Source organism: Stylophora pistillata, chromosome 9 (assembly GCF_964205215.1).
Source record: "Stylophora pistillata chromosome 9, jaStyPist1.2, whole genome shotgun sequence".
Taxonomy (NCBI): Eukaryota; Metazoa; Cnidaria; class Anthozoa; order Scleractinia; family Pocilloporidae; genus Stylophora; species Stylophora pistillata.
In genome coordinates, this window is record NC_142527.1 from 17,306,311 (window position 1) to 17,329,332 (window position 23,022).

At 38.8% G+C, this 23,022-nt stretch overlaps 3 protein-coding genes across 9 annotated transcripts in view; 1 reads left to right on the forward strand and 2 right to left on the reverse strand.

Moving 5' to 3' along the window:
* Positions 1–23,022, reverse strand: part of LOC148723568 (uncharacterized) — a 401,859-nt gene that overhangs the window by 269,643 nt on the left and 109,194 nt on the right. The window lies entirely within an intron of this gene.
* LOC111334324 (uncharacterized) lies at positions 307–22,997 on the reverse strand. Of its 7 annotated transcripts, none has more exons than XM_088734248.1 (13): positions 22,729–22,997; positions 22,450–22,548; positions 19,053–19,915; positions 18,674–18,815; positions 18,328–18,535; positions 17,629–17,831; positions 16,768–16,988; positions 16,145–16,300; positions 15,428–15,611; positions 5,965–6,205; positions 5,554–5,802; positions 5,065–5,198; positions 307–3,000 (listed from the first exon to the last, which is right to left on the reverse strand). In XM_088734248.1, exons 3-13 carry the CDS (start codon positions 19,904–19,906, stop codon positions 2,212–2,214), a joined length of 3,381 nt encoding a protein of 1,126 aa, XP_088590374.1. In that variant the 5' UTR covers positions 19,907–19,915; positions 22,450–22,548; positions 22,729–22,997; the 3' UTR covers positions 307–2,211. The 7 variants fall into 7 exon arrangements, with proteins under 7 accessions (XP_088590374.1, XP_088590373.1, XP_088590377.1 ...); XM_088734247.1 differs by having other exon boundaries at positions 22,653–22,997; XM_088734251.1 differs by lacking the exons at positions 22,450–22,548; positions 22,729–22,997 and adding an exon at positions 21,958–22,402 and having other exon boundaries at positions 307–1,749; positions 2,920–3,000.
* On the forward strand, positions 6,887–10,235 carry LOC111334325 (arfaptin-2). Its single transcript, XM_022940025.2, has 3 exons — positions 6,887–7,378; positions 8,606–9,300; positions 9,909–10,235. Exons 1-3 carry the CDS (start codon positions 7,342–7,344, stop codon positions 10,059–10,061), a joined length of 885 nt encoding a protein of 294 aa, XP_022795760.1. The 5' UTR covers positions 6,887–7,341; the 3' UTR covers positions 10,062–10,235.

Consider the following 23,022-nt stretch of genomic DNA (forward strand, 5'->3'; position numbering starts at 1 on the left):
CGTATCGTGATTATGCTTTTCAGTAGCTTTAATGAAAAAATTACTAATGTTAGTAGGTACAGTTAGACATGAGACGTCAAACATAATTGAGGAAAATGATTCAACGTATAACATATTTATGGGGAGGATTATTGAGGAGATAAACAAAGGCACCGCATGTGCTCTGGGTTCAGAAAAATATATCAGCCGAAGAACACGTTTTTGTAGGACGAGGATTTTATGTAAATGAGATTTAGCAGCTTGGCCCCAAACAGCCACGCCATAGTTCACGATTTTTCTGATTTTTTCTCGTCATAAGTGCTCAACAACAGCAACAACAATCTTTATTTGTACTCACTTTCCTGTGTCAAGTTAAAAAACAATTATATTGATAATAAATAGAGTACTGGCTGTCTAGAATAACCATACGGGCTAGCGGAGCCAGACAGCCAGTAGACAACAACATTAAATGAAAATGAATTAATTGTCTGCAAGATAGCACAAATACATACATAAATAAAGGAAAAAAAAGAGGGAAAATGCTATCACTATGCTATTAGGGAAGTCTGAAATAATTAGATTAAAGTATGAGTATAAAGCATTGATATAAGAGGAGCACACACGTAGTAAATATGACAACTAATGACATATAACATTATATACATATATAAACTATGAAATAACTTATATCAAGGCTTAGAAAATTTGACAGAACTTAACGAAAGAATAATTAACCATAGATCTAATATATAGATCTATGGTTGAATACATAGATCTAATAATCATTAACGAGATCGCATTTGACTGATTCCTTAAATTTTGAAAGAGAAAAGGATTTAGAGTTTTCACTTATAGAGTTCCATACTTTGGGACCCTTAAATCTTATGTTGAATATGCCATAATTTGTTCTTACTTAAGGTAAAGTATATATGCACGATCCTTCGCAGTAAAGCACTATTTGAGCAATAGTGAAAATCAGACCTGAAAAAAATTTCAGGCCTGTACGGGATTCGAACCACTGACCTCTGCGATACTAGTGCAGCGCTCTACCAATTGAGCTAACAAGCCAACTGGGAGCAGGCCATTAAGGTAAAGTGTAGAACATATTCAAGGAACTTCTGGTATGGTAGTTATGTCTTTTGTTGACTTGTGTAAAGAAAGTATCAAAAACAGATGGTAGACGTCTATTGTGAAATTTGTACATAAAGACTGCAATATTAAGAAAGACAAGATCGGGCAGCTTGGCAATATTTAAATGCTTAAAAATTGTACTAGAATGGTCACGAAATTTAGAAAATGTCATGATTCAAATCGCTCTCTTTTGTAAAATGAACAAAGGCGGAATAGTGGAAGAGTAGGTGTTACCCCAAGAAATTAAACCATAGGTTAGGAAGGGATAAACCAGGGCATAATATAGGTTCAGCAGAATGTTTAAATACACATATTAACGCAGTTATGAAAGAATACCAATATTTCGCTTAATCTTTCCAGCAATGTAGTTTACATGGCTTTTCCGTGATAAGTTAGAATCTATTATGAGACCTAGATACCTTATTGGGTACTCTTGGTTTAAGTTTGTGCCAGTTAAGGAAGTGTCACATTAAAGGGCAATTTTCTTTGTGGCGAGTAAAAAAATGACAGAATTAGATTTATCAATATTGAGTGACAGTTTGTTAGCACTCAACCAGGTATGGATATTAACTAATTCATCATTCAAAATGGATTCAAGCACTTTTAGATTTTTATGCTAATAAAACAGATTGGCATCATCTGCAAATAATGACAATATGGCATTTTAGAGCAGTTACTAATATCATTGATATACAAGAGAAACAATAATGGGGTAAGGACTGAGCCTTGAGGAACACCACAAAAAACAGGTTCAGCTCTGACCCAGTGCGCCCCAGGGAAACGAACTGGTATCTGTTAGTAAGATATGAGGTGATCCAATCTTTTGTCACTCCGCGAGAGGAGTAAGTCTATTTGAAAGAAACCTGCTGCTTCCCCTAAAATTAAGTCTGGTTCCCCTTTACTATCGAACATAAGAGCATGATGTGAGGCACAATGTGACATGAGTTAATGTCTCCAACAGCCGTTTCCTGGACGAATTAAATAAAGAGCGGAAGTTTCGTCACATCAAATAAATTGGTAAAGAAAAAAAACGTTTTCAGGCTCTGTGCACTGTTGTGAACTGTTGATATGTTTTTTTTTCTTTGATGGTCCTTTGTCAGCTCACCAAGCACCTTGATTGCGCGTTAACCTTTTATGAAGTGACTGCTGTCGTTTAAGAATAGGGTGTTGGTTAAAACTGTAGTTTCTGAGAAAATCTGTTTGGATACCGGTAAGCTGTTGCTCCAAGTTACTTTTAAGGACTTCACAAGCTTGGTGACTTGCTTCAAAATATTTGTGCGCTTCGTTCTTGCCTTTGTTACTTTTATGCGCGAGATCTAAACTTAGAGAACACTGCTTTTGTAAAGTAATTGCAACCATCGGATGGTCATCACCAAAAATATTTCGATAAATATTTTCAGCTGTTTCCAAAGACACCTTTGATTTATTAACCAGATTTAGGCCTTTCTCAGCATCACTCCTTATCAATGAGAAATCTGCTTTCAAATAATCGCAATACCGAGGGAGAGTGTCTAGAGCTGAACGAATGTCGTCATATGCGTTGCTGTAATTGCCCATTAGCATGCTTAACCGCGCTTTCTCCCTCTTTGTCAATGCGATCTGTCGTTTAAATCGAAATGTATAGCTTAAGATTCTTTCTGCTTGGAGTAAATCCTTATTTGCTTTTGAAAGTATTTCTTGGACGCTCAACTCGTTCAAAGGCCACTGGAATTCGTAGCTATCTAGAGTAATTTCGGTTTTCTTCCTGAGAAGTACGGCAAATTCGGGGTGCAACCTTAATTCATGGCGCGCGGGAAAACCAAGTTCTACCTCTTTGAGATATTCCTCAGCCATGTCACACAAACCAAGCTTAGAGCAAGCGTAAGCCACCCGAACTGCACCCCTTCGCACCTGAAATAAACAATACAACAAAGTGCTATATGAGTATAAGAACGATCTCCGCAGTAACCAACACTACTTAAGCACGTATGATGCACGATCCTCGCAGTAGATAGCGCTATTTAAGCAATAGCGAAAATCATATATTTTCATATATTTCATTGTATCTGAACTACTTAAGCAGTAGTGAAAATGAGGCCTAAAAAAAATTCAGGCCTCTACGGGATTCGAACCCATGACCTCTGCGATACCGGTGCAGTGCTCTACTAGCTGAGCTAACAAGTCAACTTGGAGCTGGTCATTATGTTGGTTCGTAATAAACCCGTGAAGTGATGAGTCAACGTTTGTGAAAATATGAAAGTCATATATTTGAACTGCGGTTAAAGAACGAGTATGAGAACGATCTTCGCAGTAACGAACACTATTTAAGCAATTCAAATAAATGATTTTCGTATATTCACAAACGTTAAAGTGCTATACGACTTACTCACTGTCAACAGGAAGCCACGACAACTTTTATCGTTATGGTGTTACCTTACTTAGAGAGAAAGGGCATTGACCTGAGTTTTGTGCTTGCAGTTAAAAGCCCTGGATTAGTATATTTGAAGAAAAGGATGCAAAATATGAGGGTGCTTCCCTTCATTAGCCTTAAAATGAAATCTGTTTGCAAACTAGTGAAGAAAAACTGGACTCGTGTGTTACGAAACAAGTCATAAACTTCGTGATCAACCTAAATTTATATCAAAAAACAACACCCATCTAAAATTCCAAAATCCGCTTATTTGTAAACATGAATACCGAGTCATTTTATTTTTTTAGGGAAGCGAATCAAACGTCATGAACTCCAAGGACTTGCTTTCCCTGTGATGCGTAAAATATTTTCAATCCTTGCTCGTGTTTTTATTCTTATGTTGATCGATATTTACTAACAATTTTTGTCACACTGGTTTGTAATTGATTAAACGCCTAACTTTGATGGAAATTTGCCACATATTCTTAGCTGGAAATTCCTGTTGCTGATGCTATCTCCTCTTTGAGCGGCGATCGACGTTGAGCAAACGTTTTCATGATCTTTCGTTAATAGGAAGTCTGTAAGGCGTCGACATTTATGAACTTTGAACGAAATTTTTCTCTGCCTTAATAACTCAATGTGTCACTTCACAGGTTTATTACGAACCAACATGGTAACTAGCTCCTTGTTGGCTTGTTAGTTCAGTTGGTCGAGCAATAATGCACTGGTATCATAGAGGTCATTGGTTCAAACCCCGTACAGGCCTTAATTTTTTTTTTTTTCTCAGGCATTGTTTTCATTACTGTTTAAGTGGTGTTCATTACTGCGAATATCGCTTTCATATTCACATTGATTCATATAACTTAATTCTGATAGCCTTGACGGTCGGTAGACAATGGCTTTAATATGATAAGCTGAATTAGACGCGCAGAAGGACAACTTGCTTTTCTATCATATAAAACAAATAGATTCAATGTTCCCGTCGGTCTGTACAGTGATAGATCATGGAAGACGAAGAAGATGTGGCCAGAGCATCAGACAGACTGGGCTGTGCCTTGTCTGCCAGAACATCAGTGACACACTGGGCTGTGCCTTGTCTGCCAGAACATCAGTGACACACTGGGCTGTGCCTTGTCTGCCAGAACATCAGTGACACACTGAGCTGTGCCTTGTCTGCCAGAACATCAGTGACACACTGGGCTGCGCCTTGTGTGCCACTTTCTTATTCATACCTCATTATGAACGACATCTTCGATCTATTACTGAACAGGCGCGCAGCCACATCAAATCTATTTGCTAAATTTAGCACGTTGTAGAAAAAAAAAAGGCTGAAAAAGGGTCCATTATCCATAACCGGCATATGATTCAAAAACAATTTACCAATTAAATCAAAAGGCCTGCTGTTTATATCGCAAGATAAGTTTTCATTTTAAATATACCTAAACATGAACAACATTTTCGATTTCTTTTGATTTATTTTTCGTGAGAAGGGCTCCTTCCAAACAAAAGAGAAAATTCACAGTCGAAACCTTTACGCACCGACTATGCAGTGTCTTTTGACCTACCTCTCTATGTTCCACAGTATCTCCGTGCGTTTCTTTGTAGATTTGAAGAGCTCGGTTAGCTAACTCTGCACTTTTAACGGTTTCTCCGAGAATCAGGCAGACCTTGCTAAGCCTCTTTAGAGTATTAGCTACCTCTATAGAGAAAAATAGTCGCATGGTTTATACTTCGTCGTGTTTTTCGACCGAGAAGATCCTGACTTAAGTTTACATAAAAAAATTAAATGCACCGGAAAGTTGAGATCTTAAGGGCCTCCTCGGCTTAGCAGCTTTTCTGGATCCAATCTCGAGCCTAATCTGGGTTGAAGGGTAACCCCTCTCCAGTCAATCTTTTGCAAAAAAGAGCAGTTAAACGGGACAGATCCTTCCAACAAAATGGGAGATACCCTCTCACTCTTCGTTATGAAGTATGAAGGATGCCCGAAAATAAATCCATTTCTACGATTTAAGAGTATATTTCGTGCAGTTCAAAGTAACAATGCTGCCTATTACCTGGGTGGGAGCGAGAGTAATTGTTCATAACCCGTGTAGCGTTTAGTAGCTCTTTCTTGGCTTGTTGAACCATTCCCATCTGTAGGTAGCCATACGACAAGTAATTATAGTTTGCAGCTACAATGCGATGGTTAACACCGTGAATTTCCTTGTTTATAGCTAAGGCCTCTCTAAGATGATTCACTGCATCGTCTACATCTCCCACATCACTTTGTGCATGTCCTAGATTCAGCAATGTTGTAGCTCTAGCTGTAATAAAAAAGATCCTCTCAAGTTTACAAGCTCTCAAAGAATAATGCCACTGGCTAACGGTGCGATTAAGACATCTGAATACTTTAACCTATCTGGTTTAATCAATAACAGTAAAAGATAACATTGTATAGAATACGATGGAAATTAACAGCGACCTACCGGGATGACTTTTTGTACCACATTGTTCATTTGCAATTTTTTTAGCCTTTTTAGCAAGCTGAACACTTCGTTTAAAATCTCCCTTGTAGCGGTACACCACGCTCAGCTTTGATAAGATAACAGCACTGTAAATGTTGTTGTATCCAAACTTTTTAAGTGCCATTTGCAGGGAAGCTATGCTTTCATCTAGTTTGTCCAGGTTTCTTTGCACAGAGGCCAAACGGCTGAGTGTCACGCCAATCTGAAAGGTAAGTTTTTTAGATTGAAACCATTTACTCACTTGGTCTGTTCAGGCCAAACAATTACAATCGGTTAGATGTATCCTACCGGTTATGTTTAAAACAGCACTTAATTAGAACCACGTGGTTTTAGGTAATCATTTACATAACCTTCTTTAAGTTTTTCGACAATTCTATTTATACTTTAATTATGCCAGTTTATTCTAATATCACCCAAAATTTCTTCGATAGATACATGCAAAAAATATTGGTGTAAGCTTTCTCGCAAAAGACATTTCTTCTGGATACAATTTGGATATATCAACAAAGTTGAAATGGTAAATTAGCCACCGTAACGATTACAAAAGCTGACGTTTCGAGCGTTAGCCCTTCGTCGGAGCGAACTTCTGGATACAGGTTTCTTTCCCTCCAAACAAATGAAGTGAGAAAATTAGTTACGAAATTCTTCTTTATTGTAAGCATACTTCAAAATTTTGGTTCAAATTTGTTTCAACAAACATGAAAGACAAACTTCCCACTTATCGTGGAAAACATGATTTAGAGTTCAGTTTGTGTTTCATGAGTCTTGTATGAAATATTTTTGAATTTTTTCCCCTGGCTGATAAACAGGTTTTCTATTTTCCGTTTTCAATTTTGTTTGTCCTTGTTTATATTGTGAAGTTCGTCTACGCAAACGCTATAGAGGTTTTGCACAGCAGCCATGTTGGATGGCAGGAACAATGAAAATATTTTGCAGAAGAAAGGAAATTTTTTCCCATGGGTAAAATAATCTATTTTTCCTGCCATCCAACATGGCTGCTGTGCAAAACCTCTATTGACTAAAATTTCGTTTCGATCGTGGGCGTTCGTTCCCACCATAATTTGCGTCACGAGCACGCCGCAACTCTTGCATAATACTATCTTAGCCAAGTCACTGTGTTTATGATATCTACTCTGTTTTGCGCCTTTTAAACAACCTGTGAGAGTTAATGGCTCCTTCCCGTAATAGTCTTGCCATTCTGTCGCGGGCTGTGCTACAGGTAGTTGCGGGTACCGGTGCCCATGCTTGTTCTAGCCGCTCAAATAGTCACAATCACTACGCGCATGTGGTTTCTTAATTCGTTCCTCGGCGAAGGATACTCCTCCGTGTTTTTTAAAGATGATGCCAGCAAAGAATACCAACAAAGCCTCCAGAGGTAAGCAGTGACAAAATGTGTCTTTTGAATTATTGTTTGATCATATGTTACGAGAGACCAACTAGCGAAAAAGATGTGAAAATCTTAGGATTTTTAGCAGGCTAATAATGAGAAACGTGATAAGTTATCTATTCTATCCTATTAGTTCTAGATCCACATCTTTATCGGAGAGCCGTTTTCTACAGATATTTGAGGCATGTTAAGTTCATGTATATGTTACAGTGATGAATTAGAAAAACTGGTATCATTCCGTAAGTTAACATTTCGTAGTTTTACGATCTGGGAAAAGATTCGCTTCCACGCTCAATATTTTAAACAAGTTTACAACTTAAAATCTACGTTGATATGTAGAGTTGAAAACAAACGCAAATCAATCGGCAGAGGAACAATTTCTGCGTTAACATCGTATTCATTGGTATTTTTGGCACGCACAGCCACATATCAAAAGGCGAATTAAGAACCGTTCAATTACGACATATAGGCCATGGGGTACAGTAAAGGGACAAGCTCAGTTTGTAGAAATTGTCGTCTCTGAAAAGCTTTTATCTCCGTTAGTGGTTACGTTTTCTCCATTTTGTTTGAAATAAAAGGAATAGAGTATCTTTTACGTACACAACAAATTACAGAGCTATTGAGACCAAAACCAATGGTCTGTCTGGTACAGGTTTATTAGTAACACATCCGAAGCGTAGCTCGATATTGACCAAATAAATGTTATAATGAAGGAAGAATAACAAAAATAAAAGCAATTGTTAAATACTTTATATTAGATCAATAATAAAGTGGAAGAAACTGGTTCACTAATTGAGGAGGTTGACGTGTTCAAGCTGCTTTAGCGTTGTTAAGTAGGAAGCACTTTACCTCTCTGCAAAAAATGACACTGTCCACTGTGTTTCTAAGAATTCTCGAGAGCTCATTGAAAAGAGCAACAGCGTAATCTTGAAAATCATTTGTTACCAGTTGGATTTGTAAATGGGTACCACCAGTAGATATTAAATTCCTAGATGGCTTTTGTACATTTAAGCGCAAATACTCAGGCCAAAACGGGCATTGTCTTTATTCTTGTACTGACGTCTTGAGGGACAAGACGTCATCTGCGATAGTTTATCTTCCCAGAGGTATTGGCACAACTTATGTTTTATGGTTGGCCTAAACATAAAGTTGAGCTCTCAAGGTGTAACTTTTTATAAAAATCGTTTTCGATTTTCAATAACCATTTCTCAACAGGGCCAGCCACATCACCGGCGCCATGGCATTCAAGTGGAGGGACGACTTCAAATGGTCATCCCACTTCCCAAGCTCTAATTCGAGCAAATACGTCTCAGAAAATAGATCACTTAAGGAAATGGAGTATTTCAACATATAAATTTACCAGACAGTATCTTTCTGAACGTTTTGGTAAAGGTACAAGGACTGTGGACAAAGAACTTGAAGGACAAATTCTTCTTTTAAAAGAAACTCAAGTTAAGTACGTTAATGTTCTAAAACTAGCGAAACAGATGACAAACCATTTAGAGAATATGGTTCAGAGTCAAAGAGGACTTTCCGATGCCTTTGCAGATTTAGGGGTGAAATCACCAGAACTCCAGGGTGACTTTAACTGCAATGCTGAGTACCAGAGATTACTGGTTAAGAATGGAGAAGTTCTTCTTGGGGCACTTAAGGTTTTTACGTCCAACTTGACGACTTTGGTGCACAAGACCATAGAGGATTCCATCATGACAGCGAAAGCTTATGAATTTGCCAGAATAGAATATGATGCTTACAGAACAGACCTAGAATCCATCCAAGCTGGACCAAGAACAGCAGCGACAGTTCTTAAAGCTGAAGAGGCAAAGCAGAAGTATGATGTCCAAAAAGACAAATTCGACCGACTTCGGAGCGATTTAGTGATCAAAATCAGATTTTTAGAAGAAAACAAGGTATTTTAGCTATTTTTTTCCAGCTTACGGTTCGCTTTCACAACACCGCAATAGGCTCAGTGGGTTGAAATGAAAAAATTCTCAATAAAATTTCCGTTTGAGAGTAAAACATTCATAAATTTATGCAAGGTTTCATCCGAAGCATTCATAAAATCTGAATTTCTTTGACGATACCACTCATTCCCATTTAATAACGGTATATCTAACCTGATGCATTTTCAATAATCAACAGAAATAACTTTTCGTGAAATTAGGACAAATTGGCGGCGTTTAAAAAATGTAAAATCCTAGAGAAGGACGTAATTTACGATTTCTTGTTTAAGGCCACAAATGCCTTGCAAAGTCTAAGCCAGAACTGTTTCTCTTGTATGAGCGTGCAATTCATATCAACTGTTTATCCAAAATAAACTGTGAGCGTTGCTTTGGGGGCTGTATTTCCGTGTCAGTGACAAATATCTAGCAGAATTCATAACAGGTATTGAGTACCAATGTTTCATTAATGTGAGCGAACAATTGTATCGAGGGATGCCTTATTGTATGTTGCATATTGCATGTGGTCATTTTGGATCAGTTTTGCTGTCTGTCTGTTTAACCTACTTCTTCAACAGGTGAAAGTTATGCATAAACAATTGTCACTCTTCCAAAATGCAACCACTGCTTACTTTGCTGGCAACAAAGAGGCCCTGGATGACAGTATGAAGGAATTTCATAACAAACACAAGACCAACGATGGCAAACAGCCATTTATCCTGGAACATTGAAGGCATGCCACCATAGCATCAGAATCAAACTAAGGGCACTATGGTACTCTCTTGAAAACCATGAAGGCGTTCTGAATTTGACGTTGAGATTTCAAGTCTTTCCAGCTGAGTTTATAAAACAAAGAATCGACATTTACGTCCTAGTTTGATGAAGTTATTACATATGCAGCACGGTTTTGTAGTTTTTGTAGCTTGTTAGATAATACTTTGCCACAATTACCCCAGACTAGGTTGCAGTAATCAAAGTGAGATTGAGCTTGTGAGTTGTATATATTGAGTAAGGTGGATCGAGGCACAAATGGCTTAACTCGCTTTATGGCTCCAATCGCAGAAGCGATCTTTTTACACAGTTTATCAATGTGGGAATGCCACGTTAAATTTTTGTCCATATATATCCAAAGGGATTTCACAGAGGAAAATTGCTCAAACGGAACATTATCAAGGGAGCATTCATAATTTACCCAGAGGGTGGCTATGATAATTTTTAGGGGGGGTCACTCTTTTTCCCTACTATGATTTAGGGGGGGCTGTGGAAAATTTCCAATAAAAATGACATGGAGCATAGGGGGGGCCAACCATTTTTTCCTGAAAAAGAAAAGGAAATGAAAATATGCTGTTGGACGCTCTTATAATTCCTGTCTTTTATTTCATTTCAACAGAATGTTGATACAGAACTAGAGTATGAAACTTGATGCATGACGCCCACTTCTTGTGCTACAAGGTCTCTTTGCGAGTGGCTCCAACTCACTCTCGTCACCCTCTTCACTCTCGCTCTCCTCATTCTCACTCTCCTCACACTCGCACTCCTCATTCTCACTCTCCCTACACTCGCTCTCCCCATTCTCACTCTCCTCACTCTCGCTCTCCCCATTCTCACTCTCCTCACCTCGCTCTCCCCATTCTTACTCTCCTCACTCTCGCTCTCCTCATTCTCACTCTCCTCACTCTGTGTTTCTTTCCCCCAAGACTACTTTCTCTCCAGTACCAATTCAGATAGTTAAATTTATTATAAGCCAATCATTCAATCAGCTTTTCTCAAGAATGTCCAGAATAGAACAATTTTGAATTAAAAATGCATAGAGATTTAATTGCACTGAACATTATGTTTTCATGAATTGATATCTTGAAATATCACCCTTTCATTAGTGCAAGTTGTTACTGATATACTATGTTTATTACTAATAAAGCTCAATATACCTGTCACAAGACTTTGATATAGCTAAGGGTGAGTTTGACATGTTGTACTTATGTGCTGGGGGAGGGGGGGCTATGATATTTTCCTTTGATAAATTGACATATCTTGAGGGGGGCTCAGAAAAAAACTCTGAGGTGATCGGGGGGGCTTCAAAAAATGAAAGGAAAAAAAATAAGGAAATCATCATAGCCCACCCTCTAGATGCTCCCCAAGGGAGAGTTCGAGTGTATCAGATGGAGTACTTAATCTTTGCCCGAAGCCGATCAACACAAATTCAGTTTTTGTAGCGTTCAAGGTAAGTCTGCTAGACACAAGCCATTTGCTTAGCTTTTCAAAGTCGTGTGATAGACTAGACTGAATCGAATGCAAATCAGAACCAGCATAAGTAATGTGGGTGTCATCAGCAAACATTCTAGACATGCTGAACGAAAGACAGGCAAATCGTTGATATAAATTAGAAATAAAAGAGGGCCAAGGATCGTTCCCCGTGGCACACCACATTTAGGAATGGTGAAATCAGAGAGGCAACCATTAACTGAGCACCGCTGTGTGCGATTCGTCGAATACGATTTAAACCGATCAAGAGTTTTACCTTGAATTCCACTCCGATTCATTTTAGTTGTGTCGAATGCGTTTTTTAAGTCGAGAAACACTACGGCATTGACGTAGCCACGATCGATATTAAACGCCCAGTTGTCAGTGACTTCTAGAGGTGCAGTAACAGTTGAGTGTAGAGACTGGAAACCAGATTGCTGTCTAGAGATGATTTCTTTACTATTTAAGAAGTTGTATAACTGATCGTACACAATCCTCTCGAACACTTTGGCGGAAATAGTTCGATAGTTGTTTAAATCAGATGACTCGCCCTGTTTAAACAACAGTCGTCAGGAAATATGCCAGACATCAGAGATTTATTAAACAGATCGCATAACAGACATTAAATGATATTAGCACACTCACGAATTAACCTAGCAGAGATATTGTCTCGTCCTGTAACTTTAGTTTTTGACAATCTATTTAGATGGGTAAAGACATCACTGGAAGGAGTGGACGAAAACAAAATTTATTGTAATTTTCAGTAATACTTTTTAATTAAATGGATTCAATTCATGTGTAATTTTGCTTGGAGAATGAACAAGCATTTCAATTGTTGAGTGATGAATAAAGATTTTCACATAAAGAGGAACATTCATTAACTGAAAGCAACTATAGTTTCACTAAATGGAAATAACAATAGTTAAAGATAATGTATCAACAATTGCTTCCTCTTAGTGTTCATATACGAGAAAAAACATTTATATGTAAAGATGAAACAATTTTTAGTGTAATAGAAAAAATCCGAGCCTCAGATGGGACTTGAACCCACGACCCTCCGTGATCTAGTCGGATGCTCTAACCACTGAGCTACTGGAGACTATGGTTAGCAAGGGTCAACTTGTGGGCCTCGACTGGAACCGCATCGCGCGGCTACACAGCCAAGTATTGGTAAGCACCGGTGAAAACTCACTAACAACATCACGCTGTCACATTAAGGCATATCAAGATGCGGCCAACCAACCTCCGAAGTGAGCATGCAAAGATGAAACAATTTTTAGTGTAATAGACAAAATCCGAGCCCCAAGTTGACCCTTGCTCCGAGCCCCAAGTTGACCCTTGATCCGAGCCCCAAGTTGACCCTTGCTCACCATAGAGTCTCCAGTAGCTCAGTGGTTAGAGCATCCGACTAGATCACGGAGGGTCGTGGGTTCAAGTCCCATCTGGGGCTCGGATTTTTTCTATTACACTAAAAAATTTATAAACAACAAAACTTCGTTTAAAAAATCACGTAAGGACGATGAGACAAGTCTATGTACTTTTATGCTTATCCTTCGATATGCTCCCCGCTAAGACATCGTCGTTTACAAGTTTGCCTAAACATAATTTATTGACGGTGGTTTCCCTGCCGTCTTGCCTCCTCTCCGTCGTTCAGCTGTTGCTTAATTAACTGCGGGTCTTGACATTTCTGTCTTTATAGCCGCTTTGAGGACACTGATTGTATTTCCCGTTATATTGAGTAAAGGGCTGTGAGCTGGCACTTTCTTAAGCTCTGGATTTTACTGCTAGTTCAACAGCGTTTCGAATTTCTGGAGCTCTATCGAATCGGCCGCTCGTCCGGGTTGAGTTGGCGTCGAACTATAGCCAGGAATTCATTGAATGCTTGTCCATTCATTCCACCAACTGCACTTGTGTAACGGACCAGGCCAGTGGTTGGAGACACGGCAAAAGTTATCGATACATTTCACCCACGCTGACCAAAGCTAATTCATCAACTCTGGCTTGCCTATGGCTTATAGCAGTATTTTGCATCTGTATTCATAGATAATTACGCAGTGATGAAGAATTCAGTTCGTCATGAACCAGTTTCTGTAATCAGCTCGACTTTGGATGAGATTCGGCCTGTTTCAGTCAGCTGGCAGTGGTCTTGCAAGTTTAATACGTATCAGTATACCATCAAAGGTTTTTCCAACGTTCTTATCGTTTACAAATGGCTTAGCTGGAAGTATTCTAGGAAGCCCCTGACTAACCTCACTAAAAATAAGCATGTAGTTGTCATCCATTATTTCATCGAGCCACTCCTTCCATTTCTTCATGCAGCTGGCACGTGGTCTCTCGTGCTTGTGTCCCTTCCGGATGTACATTGCCACGATGCTCCTAGCTGTGTTACGCTTTACACACAATGCATCCGCCACCAAAAGGTAGTCTTAATGAGGATCCGATCCTCATCGAAGGCTTCGAACCCTCTCACTGTAATTTCCCGTTGCTCGTTTGGGACACGATTTCTACGCTGCCATTCAACCCTATGCTCCCTTCCACGAGGAGATTTTTACGCACTGTTTTTTTTTTGTTTCGTATCTAAGCGTCCCTTCGAACTCAGGCAATAAAAGTTAGAAGGTGTATTACCACAACTGGAAGTCGAAATTGTAGTCTTTGGAAGGCCGGTGCAAAATTAGTGACAGAGTCTATTTAACTAAAATACTGTAAACGACGAAAATCCACCACTGAGTGGTGAACCTGGGGAAAAGTATAGCAAACACGGAAACCTCTAAAAGTCAACGGCGAAATGGCGTAACACAGCTGACCCTGTAAAGACCTTGTAGTGGAAGAAGAACACTAGAATGCACTATTCTTATGAAGCCAGACCTCGAATTGGAGACGAACCAAAATAGATAAAGAATTAATTTTCAAAAGACAACAATGGAAGATATTCAAAAGAAGTCACTGGAGGAAAAATGATACTATCTTTACAGGAAGTCCTTACGCAAACAGAATATCGCAAAAATCATTATTTGCTGGTGAATTGTCAGCCGAGTCAGAGTAGGTAGAACAATGCGGAACTATTTCTGGATGACGAGTTTATATTTTGCTGAGTTTCACTGAAACCACCTTGAAAAAACCCTAGTTTTCTTTCAAAACATCCGTGCAATTTGGTTGTCATCAGAATAAACTTCAAGTGAAATTACTTAAGCTAATCATGAACAATAAGCATCTCTCCAACTTATTCTAAATACGGGATAACGGACCGTATTAAATTTCTTTTGTGGCTGGACACAAAGGAGATTTCTGGAACAAACTAATAGTTAAATTGGAGCCCAATAAAAGTGCGCTGGATAGACGGCTGGATATTGGCCGAGTCCTTTTTTTGCATTTTTATGGTCCGAGACGAAGTTGAGGTCCATAAAAACCCCCCAAAAAGAACGAGACTAGCTTGGTCACTGAAGGATTTATTAGATAGCAAAAATATTTTGCTTCAATAAGAATCAAGAGTGGCTTTTTTTATTTTGAAAGCCAACTGTGTAGCACAATAAACCCAAGAGGATCATTTAATTTTTCTTACTTTTCACCGCCGATTTTTTGCGACCTCGTAGCCGACATAGTCCAAAAGTTACGAACTTTGTAAGTCCGCTCCCCGCACTCTTTTTCTTACGCGGGGTCAAAACGGGCAATCCCTAGCGGGCAAGATGGGCACATCTTGCCAGCTCGGGTGACCAATCAGAAACCAGGATTCACTTCATCTTGCCCAGGGGCACTGCCAGCGATATAATAAACAATAATATGGAGGAAGGAAAATTGTAACAAGGCTGGAAACTAACTTTATTTATAACTTAAAGGTAAAATTATTGCTTAGTATTACCCTTAGTTCACTTGGTGATTCGACGGATTCAAATATTTTGAGAGCCTTCTTTAGGTAGTCTTCTGCCTCAGCATACCTTCCAAGGTAACGATATGAAGATCCCAATGCACTTAGGGTGAAACCATACTCCTGTTTGAAGTTTTCTTTACCGTCGTAAATCTTCAGGGCTCTTTGGATGAAGTTACTGAGATAAAAACGATTTTTGTAAATACATTTGAAAGAATTACCCTGACATACTATTCGTAACCTTCATCTAATAATCAGTGTCAAACCCCTTGCAGATCTCTCGCCAGCCTTCTTCGCTCAAACCTTCAAAATATCACGCAGGTTTAAACATCTAAACATTTTTGCCAAAGTCTTTGAGAATATTTCGAATTTGCCGCGAAGGTAATTTTTGAAGAAAACTTGGCAGAGGCAATATTTCGCTGCCTGCCAAGTATCTTTCTGGCTGTTGAAAAAGTGAAAACTTGGAAAGATTCTTGCTGTTGTTACTGATCAGACGGTGACTGATTTTTCAAATTTCTGATCATTTTCTGAAGATTAAAGAGTCGCTGGATCTTTGAAAATGATTTATGACAATAACTTACTGAAGTTTATCTCAAGGAAAAATATGAGCGTTTGCTAAATTAGTCTTAGATGGACGATTCTCGATCCTCAGAGGCAGCTGTACTTTTGCTGTGTGATAATTGATCATAATAAATTGTCTTCGATACTTACATAGCTTTAGTGTGTCTTCCCAGTTCGTTCAATACATTTCCAAGACTTCGTAAAGTCAAACCAATCTGTGGATTATCCTCTCCTTCGTAGAACCGCTTTTTCTCTTGCAAGGCTATTTCTAAGTATATTTCTCCTTCCCACGGGCTCGCGAGGTGACTATAAATTTGTAAATTAACCCATAAAGCGTGCGATTTATCAAGAATCTGTGCTTGTAATTCAAACAATCAGTCGAAATACGCAGTGGTAAATTCTAAACTTATGAGAAACAAAATAATTAGTGACAAAATTGACCAAACAATATTGAATTTCGGTCGGGCATGAATCAATGTGCTTTTTTAAGTTATCGTTATCTTTATGAGGATTGAAATGCTTCTCAAAACCTAGTTCCTTTTCATTTCAAGGTGTGAGTACTGCTTATTAGAGTTGGTTAGGGAAGAAATTCTATTCTCATCTAAAAATGTGTTCACAGATTTTTAGAATGTAAAATGAAGGCAAAACAGCGTTCATTTTTTGAAAGATGATATATGTTATGCGAAATATGTTCGTAAAATGAACACGTGATGTTGATGTTGAAAATTGTGCCTTTTCTGATTTCACGCAGAATAATTGGATTCGACTTATACCTGTTGCTATGGGCTTCTCCCATAAAGTGCCACACGTTAGCCAGGTCAAGTTGCACATTCTCCTCGCCTTCGTAGTTCTTAAAGAGATCTTGTGCAATATTTAGGTTCTCCATTGCCTCTTTAGGCCTGCCAAAGATGAGCAAACCTTCTCCAAGACAGGCATGTCCATCAGCCATGACGAGGGGGTCGAATTCTCCTTCTAGTTTTAATTCGTCTTTGAGCTTTAAGAGAAAAAATTTTTTAAACAGTATAGTTTACGTCTTAAATGTATCATTTACCCCCACTCACCTTGTCCTTGTCTATGGAAGGCCACACCTGATCCGATTTAAATCGGTTCCTAGCTGTGTATTTGCTACAAACGCTCCTATTTAATTTAATCAGCAAAAATGATGGCTCATTTGAGGTTGTATTGACAAATCTGTTTAATCTTTAAAAAATAGGACACAATAGCTCGCAGGGACAACTACGAAGTTTGTACAGTAACTGATCCTGCCTTTCATTTCCTCGCAACTGGAACACGCCAGATTCATTGAAAACGCGGTTTATTAGGTCATTTCTGTTTTCTTTTCATTTTGTTTTCTCGGCCGTGTAATTGACGGCGCTGCTGGACGACTTTTCCGTTTCCCTTTTGTGCGTGAAAGAAACCCAGCACTTTTTAACCCAGCTTACATCTGCGTCGAAAACAACACGACTGAAAATATTAAGAATTTTTTCCAGTAACACAGTCACATATCCGAAGCTCACTGTCATTTGTGCTCAGATTTTGCAAAAAAGAGTAAAAGCAGCGAATTTCTTAGGCTTTTTCTTTCCAAGCTTAGATCAGTAGTAGGTTGTTACAGGAACAGCTGCTTCATTGCATACCTTCACGGCTTCCTTTAGATGCGGTAAAACGAGGCGTAGCAATTTGAAGTCTTTATCCCTGTTGTTTTGTAAAGCATCTTTGCACACATCGCTTAGGCATTTTATCACGTGAGAGACATCGAGACACGACAAAGTAGGAGTGTTTATGTTGACTTGTTTGTTTTGCAGGAAGGGAAACTTCAATATGTACGTCCATGTTTTTTCTACGAAAATAAGGAAAGAGAAATAGTAAATGAATAAAATCTTCGTAATAATGGAAAATACAATTTATATACGCCAAGAGAGGATAAAGAGAGAGAGCATGTCTTGATAAATATTTAAAGGATAAAGGTGTGTCAAAAAAAGTAGAAAAATTGCAATTTTGGAAAAATAAAGCCTCGAATTAGTACTGGGGGAAAATATATATTCATAATCTGAGCAGGTTTTGCCTCATCATAATCATTTCAAACATAGAATACTTTGGCTAAAGAAAGAAGAAGGTTTGGATTAGCAGTTTACCTTCAAGGTTTGTCTTTAATGAAAGATAAATGTCTTTCATTGTCGAAACTTGTGTTATTTTTCTAAATTGCCGATGTTAGGTTTTATGGGCATCACACACAAAAATTACGTTCCCAAGTCATCTTTGCATATTCTGTCAGCTATTGCTTTCATTGTTTGAAAGAGCTGAACGATTGTTATAAAGTGTTACTTGCAACTAACCAGTATCACTTTGGCTTTGTCCACTGAGTATATCTCTGAGCATGGCAAGGTTTCTAGGATGAATGGTTACCACTTTGATTTCCTCTCTCTCGGTAAGATCGACAAATTTTCCGAAATTTGCTTCTTCCAATGGACCTGCAATACCTCTCTCTAGAATTTCTAGGGGCAAGTAGTTCTCACTTGAACAGCAGGCCAAAAATTTTAATAGCTGAGGATAAATGAGAACCAAACGTGTTAGTGATTAGAACACACTGCCTAACCGACATATAGAAGAAAGACCAGCCCAACCATTAATCTTAGTAGTCACGAGGTCGCCCGATAAAGTTGAAAAATATTTTGATCTTACCTGCGTTTGATTTTCACGTGTTAGCTCCATCATCATCATCATATATTTAGGGAGTGTAACACCCTCTGGTGGTACGGGTAAATTTCCAAAAGTTAGTTCTTTGTTCGTCTCTTCTTTGTATTCTCTCATAAAAGTTCCTAACCTGAAATTGGAAGCATTGAAATACAGATTTACAAACTCTGAAGATGTTTTCGAAAGGAATGGCTACTGATGAGTTACGGGTTAACACGAATTGATAATTTGTGGACAGTATAATATTGACTGAGTGGTCAATTCATTGATTAATTGCTTGACTGTGGAGAAGATTATAAATAACTTTCAAGGTTCTCGACTCGATCGTTTTAGCTTGAGCTTTTACTTTGAGGATAAAGGAACTCACTTTGCTATATCCTGGGGAATGCAATGCGCCAGATTTGCAAAGCATTCAGCAACAGTTAAAGGAATACCACTTTTTTTCGCAAGAAATTTAACTGCATCTTCTTTCGTCATTTTACCAATGAACACCTTCGCCAACGGATAGTCATCTCCTTCCTCTTGTAATAACTTGGAATCTGTAGTAGTCATGATGATCAGACCATTTCCAAAGCTTGGATCACCTGGCGACGGCCAAAACTGTTGGTGACTTAACCTATCTTCTTTGACACCCTCTATCAATAGTACCCAGGAACCTTGGCATCTCAAGGTCTTCATAACTTCTTCGTAAATTTGTTTCAAAGGTTTGTCATAGGCATTTTCTTGGCATTGATTTTGAAGATTCATGTGGTATTGCCTTCCTTCTGATGTTCTGCTGAAAAGTGGTAGTTCCTGATCTGCAACTTTGGCCTGTTCAGTCAAACCGATTTCTTTGGCAAGACTACAGAAACTTTCGAGCATCATTGCTTTATTGGTTGCGTTAATTGTCCACAGGATTGTTGGTCTGTTTCGATAATTCCATGCTTTGTTCCAGAAGAATCGCGAGCGTGCAGGCTTAGTGTAAAGTTGATCCATTAAATTTGCTGCGCAATGCACTTTACCGTGTCCTGCTGGCCCATGTAAAATCAGGGTCTTCACGCGCGAGGAATTACCATTTTTGCAAAGGCGTCTCAGCGTATTCATAACTTCTTTATCTTCTTTACGCTGATAAAATCCACGACGAGGTGGAATCCTGACAGCATGAACTTTTTCTGGAAATTGGTGCCTGATTAACTTAAATAACTTGTTACTCTCTTTCAACAGCTCGAGTATCGTCTTCATCTTGTTTTCCTGAAAGTCAAGTTTTATCAAAGTTTTAGTCAGTCTCAGTTATTCTCTAAGTATTTGCTGCTTTGTTTTGTTCTCTTTTTTTTTTCACTTACTTGAACTATCAACTTAGTGTAAAGTTCACAAGTACTACGAAAAAAGAAAATCGAGTGTTTTAGACCGTGCATGTATAACTGACGACAATTCCGTACAGCTAAGACATCTTGGGGTAAACAAACGGAACTTAATGCAAAGACCTATAGTACACCTCCAGACTTTTACCTACACAATTTTCAGATCTTTGGAATTACGCAGGATATATTCCTATGATTTCACAGCTATTTGATTGTTTTTTCACTCACTTTCCATAGTTTTCTCACGTTGGCTGCTTTCAACATTCTTTCATCCAAAGGGATGTGCAGGTGGAGCGAAAGAAAAACTAGCTTGGGCATTCATGGTCGGATTGCATGTTTATAGGTGTCGAAATATATAACCAAGGGGATGAAATCGTTCCGAATCAGTGAAGTTCAACGTCAGTAAACGCGTGAATTCTGAAGAGGAATTTCAAATAGACTCCTCTTTGGTTACGTCAATCTTCGTGTAATGATTTTCGGTTTTCAAAGAGCAAATGGTGACGTGAAATATCGAAGTTCGGTTTGTGATCTTTCAGTGTTATGAACGCGTCTTTGTTGGCTGTGGTGTCCCGCCACCCTGTTTACTTTACCGAGACGACGGACTAGCCATTTCCAACGCCTCACCGAGGGAAAGTGAAAAAATCAAAAAGGAAATATAGCGCATCTTCAATCACAATGGGTTACGGATCACCATCGAAGCCAACAAACGGACCAACAACTTCCTAGACGTCACTTTTAACCTGAACAAAAACACTTACCAGCCCTTCACAAAGCCTAACACCACGCAAAAGAACAAATCACCGCAAAGAACAAAGCCGCCGAGATCAACAAACGACTGTCATCCCTTTCATCCGATAAAGCATCCTTCGACTAAGCCGCCCCTCCATACCAAAAAGCACTCGACGAATGTGGATACCGGCACACCGCAGATGACACCAATACAAAAGACAACAAAACTTGCAACTGCCGACAAAAGAACACTTGCCCACTTAACGGAAACTGCCTCCAAACATCAGTAATCTACCAAACCACCGTCACACGTAAGGACAACAACACCAGTGAGACATACATCGGACTCACGGAAAACGACTTTAAAACTAGATACAGAAACCACACCGCATCATTCTGACACATAAAACACAAAAACTCTACCGAACTCAGCAAACATATCCTACAACAGCGCAGGTAAAAGATGCAACCTCTGCCTAAAAGAAAAACTACTCAATCATCTGCCGACTTGAATTATCATCACTCCGCAATAAACGTAATGAACTTGTGTCCTCATGCCGCCACAGAAACAAAGCGTTACTGCCCCGTTGTATTTTTCTAAACCAACATTGGGCTACGTATTGCGTATTCATATGAGCAGTCGCCTGAAGTACTTCTCAGTTCTGTGGATTCCTATGAATTTCGCACATAGCACTACTGTAGAAAACGAGGGGAAAAAAGCGTGCAATCACGTGCTGTAACGCTACCTTAAAACAAATTCGAAATGTGCAACCATTTTTGTGGAGGGGTTAAGTTTCCAAAGAAACTGTGTTGCTGCGTCGGTGGGGGTAACGAGGTAATTTGGTTATATCAACTAAGTTGTAATTGTAAATTGGCCACCTAACGAGTTAAAAAGCTGACGTTTCGAGCGTTAGCCCGTCAGAGCGAATGGCGATGGGCTAACGCTCGAAACGTCAGCTTTTTAACTCTTTACGGTGGCCAATTTACAATTTCAACTCAGTTGATACAACCAAATTACCCTTTTGTGGAGGTTCGAATGTTTTAGTTTTCGAACGGTCTAGTGAACTTGATTTCTCGTGATTTCGACCCCGCTGAAATAGTGTTCTAACGGAAAGCTGGAGTTCGAAAAACATCAGAAACATTCCAATATTCCGGCAAACGCTGCCGACGGTTAAAATATGTACAACAATTCCAAGTCGTTACCATGTTTTTAAATTTGACTCCTAAGTGCTTTGAAATTCCTTGTCTAACTGACGTTTTGGGGACCGATGCTCTTTCCTGTAATTCCAATCTTTGCGGTGTTTTTAAAAGAATTTTTCCATAGCCAACAATTCCCTTGTTCTCCACAGTGCAGACAGGGAGCATTTGCTGGTTTGACAGAGTCAGCTGGATCACAAGTGTGACATCATTGCGGAAGGGAAAAATCCCAGACTGAGTTTCAATTTCGATCTATATTTTTTCCCTTACCATTATAGTTTGAGTAATCAGATTAGAATTCTCGCGTGAATAAGACTCACACATTAAACTTTCCAACTACGTTTGAAAGATTTGCCATCGGACGCTAAACATTTAGTATACTTAAACCAAATGCTTCACGTCCGATGGTAAAGTAGACATAAAGATGTCTATGTTTAATCCATAATTAGTCTCCATAGTGACTTTATAAATATTTGATTTAACTTTAATTTTTACTACCTTTCACTTCTGACTCCAGAAATTAATGAGGATCCAGTAGTTCCTCGCCCAAAAAGAATTTTTTTCAGCCGTTATATCCTTAGAGAAATCGAGGGAAACCTATATGAAAAGAGAGTAAATCGTACAAGTCAAACAAGCATGTGGAGAGAGTTCGAGAAAGGGTTCGATCTGTCGATCGAAACTTTAGGTTTATTGTAGTTTACCTTGTTTTTTCCTCCACATTTCCAGCTGTGTATGAGTTTTGACAATAACGAAATACCTCACGATCCGTTTGCTCACCTTGACACTTCATCCTGCTTTGTGAGATCTAAAACTGCCCCAGTCAGTGAACTATGTGAAATAAATTCATTGTGCACCGAAAGTGAGTCTTTGTCTCGAGGAATATACCCATACAGTTCTCACGTGACCTAATGACCTCTAAACCGAGAATATGATTTCAGAATCAATAAAAGCGTCTTCACGTCGCTGATCAACAGCGCCCCACCAGGAATTAATTCTGAAATGTAAATATTATTATATCCCAAAGTATAACTTCATTTACTGTCCCCAATTAGCAAAAGTGCTCAATCATCT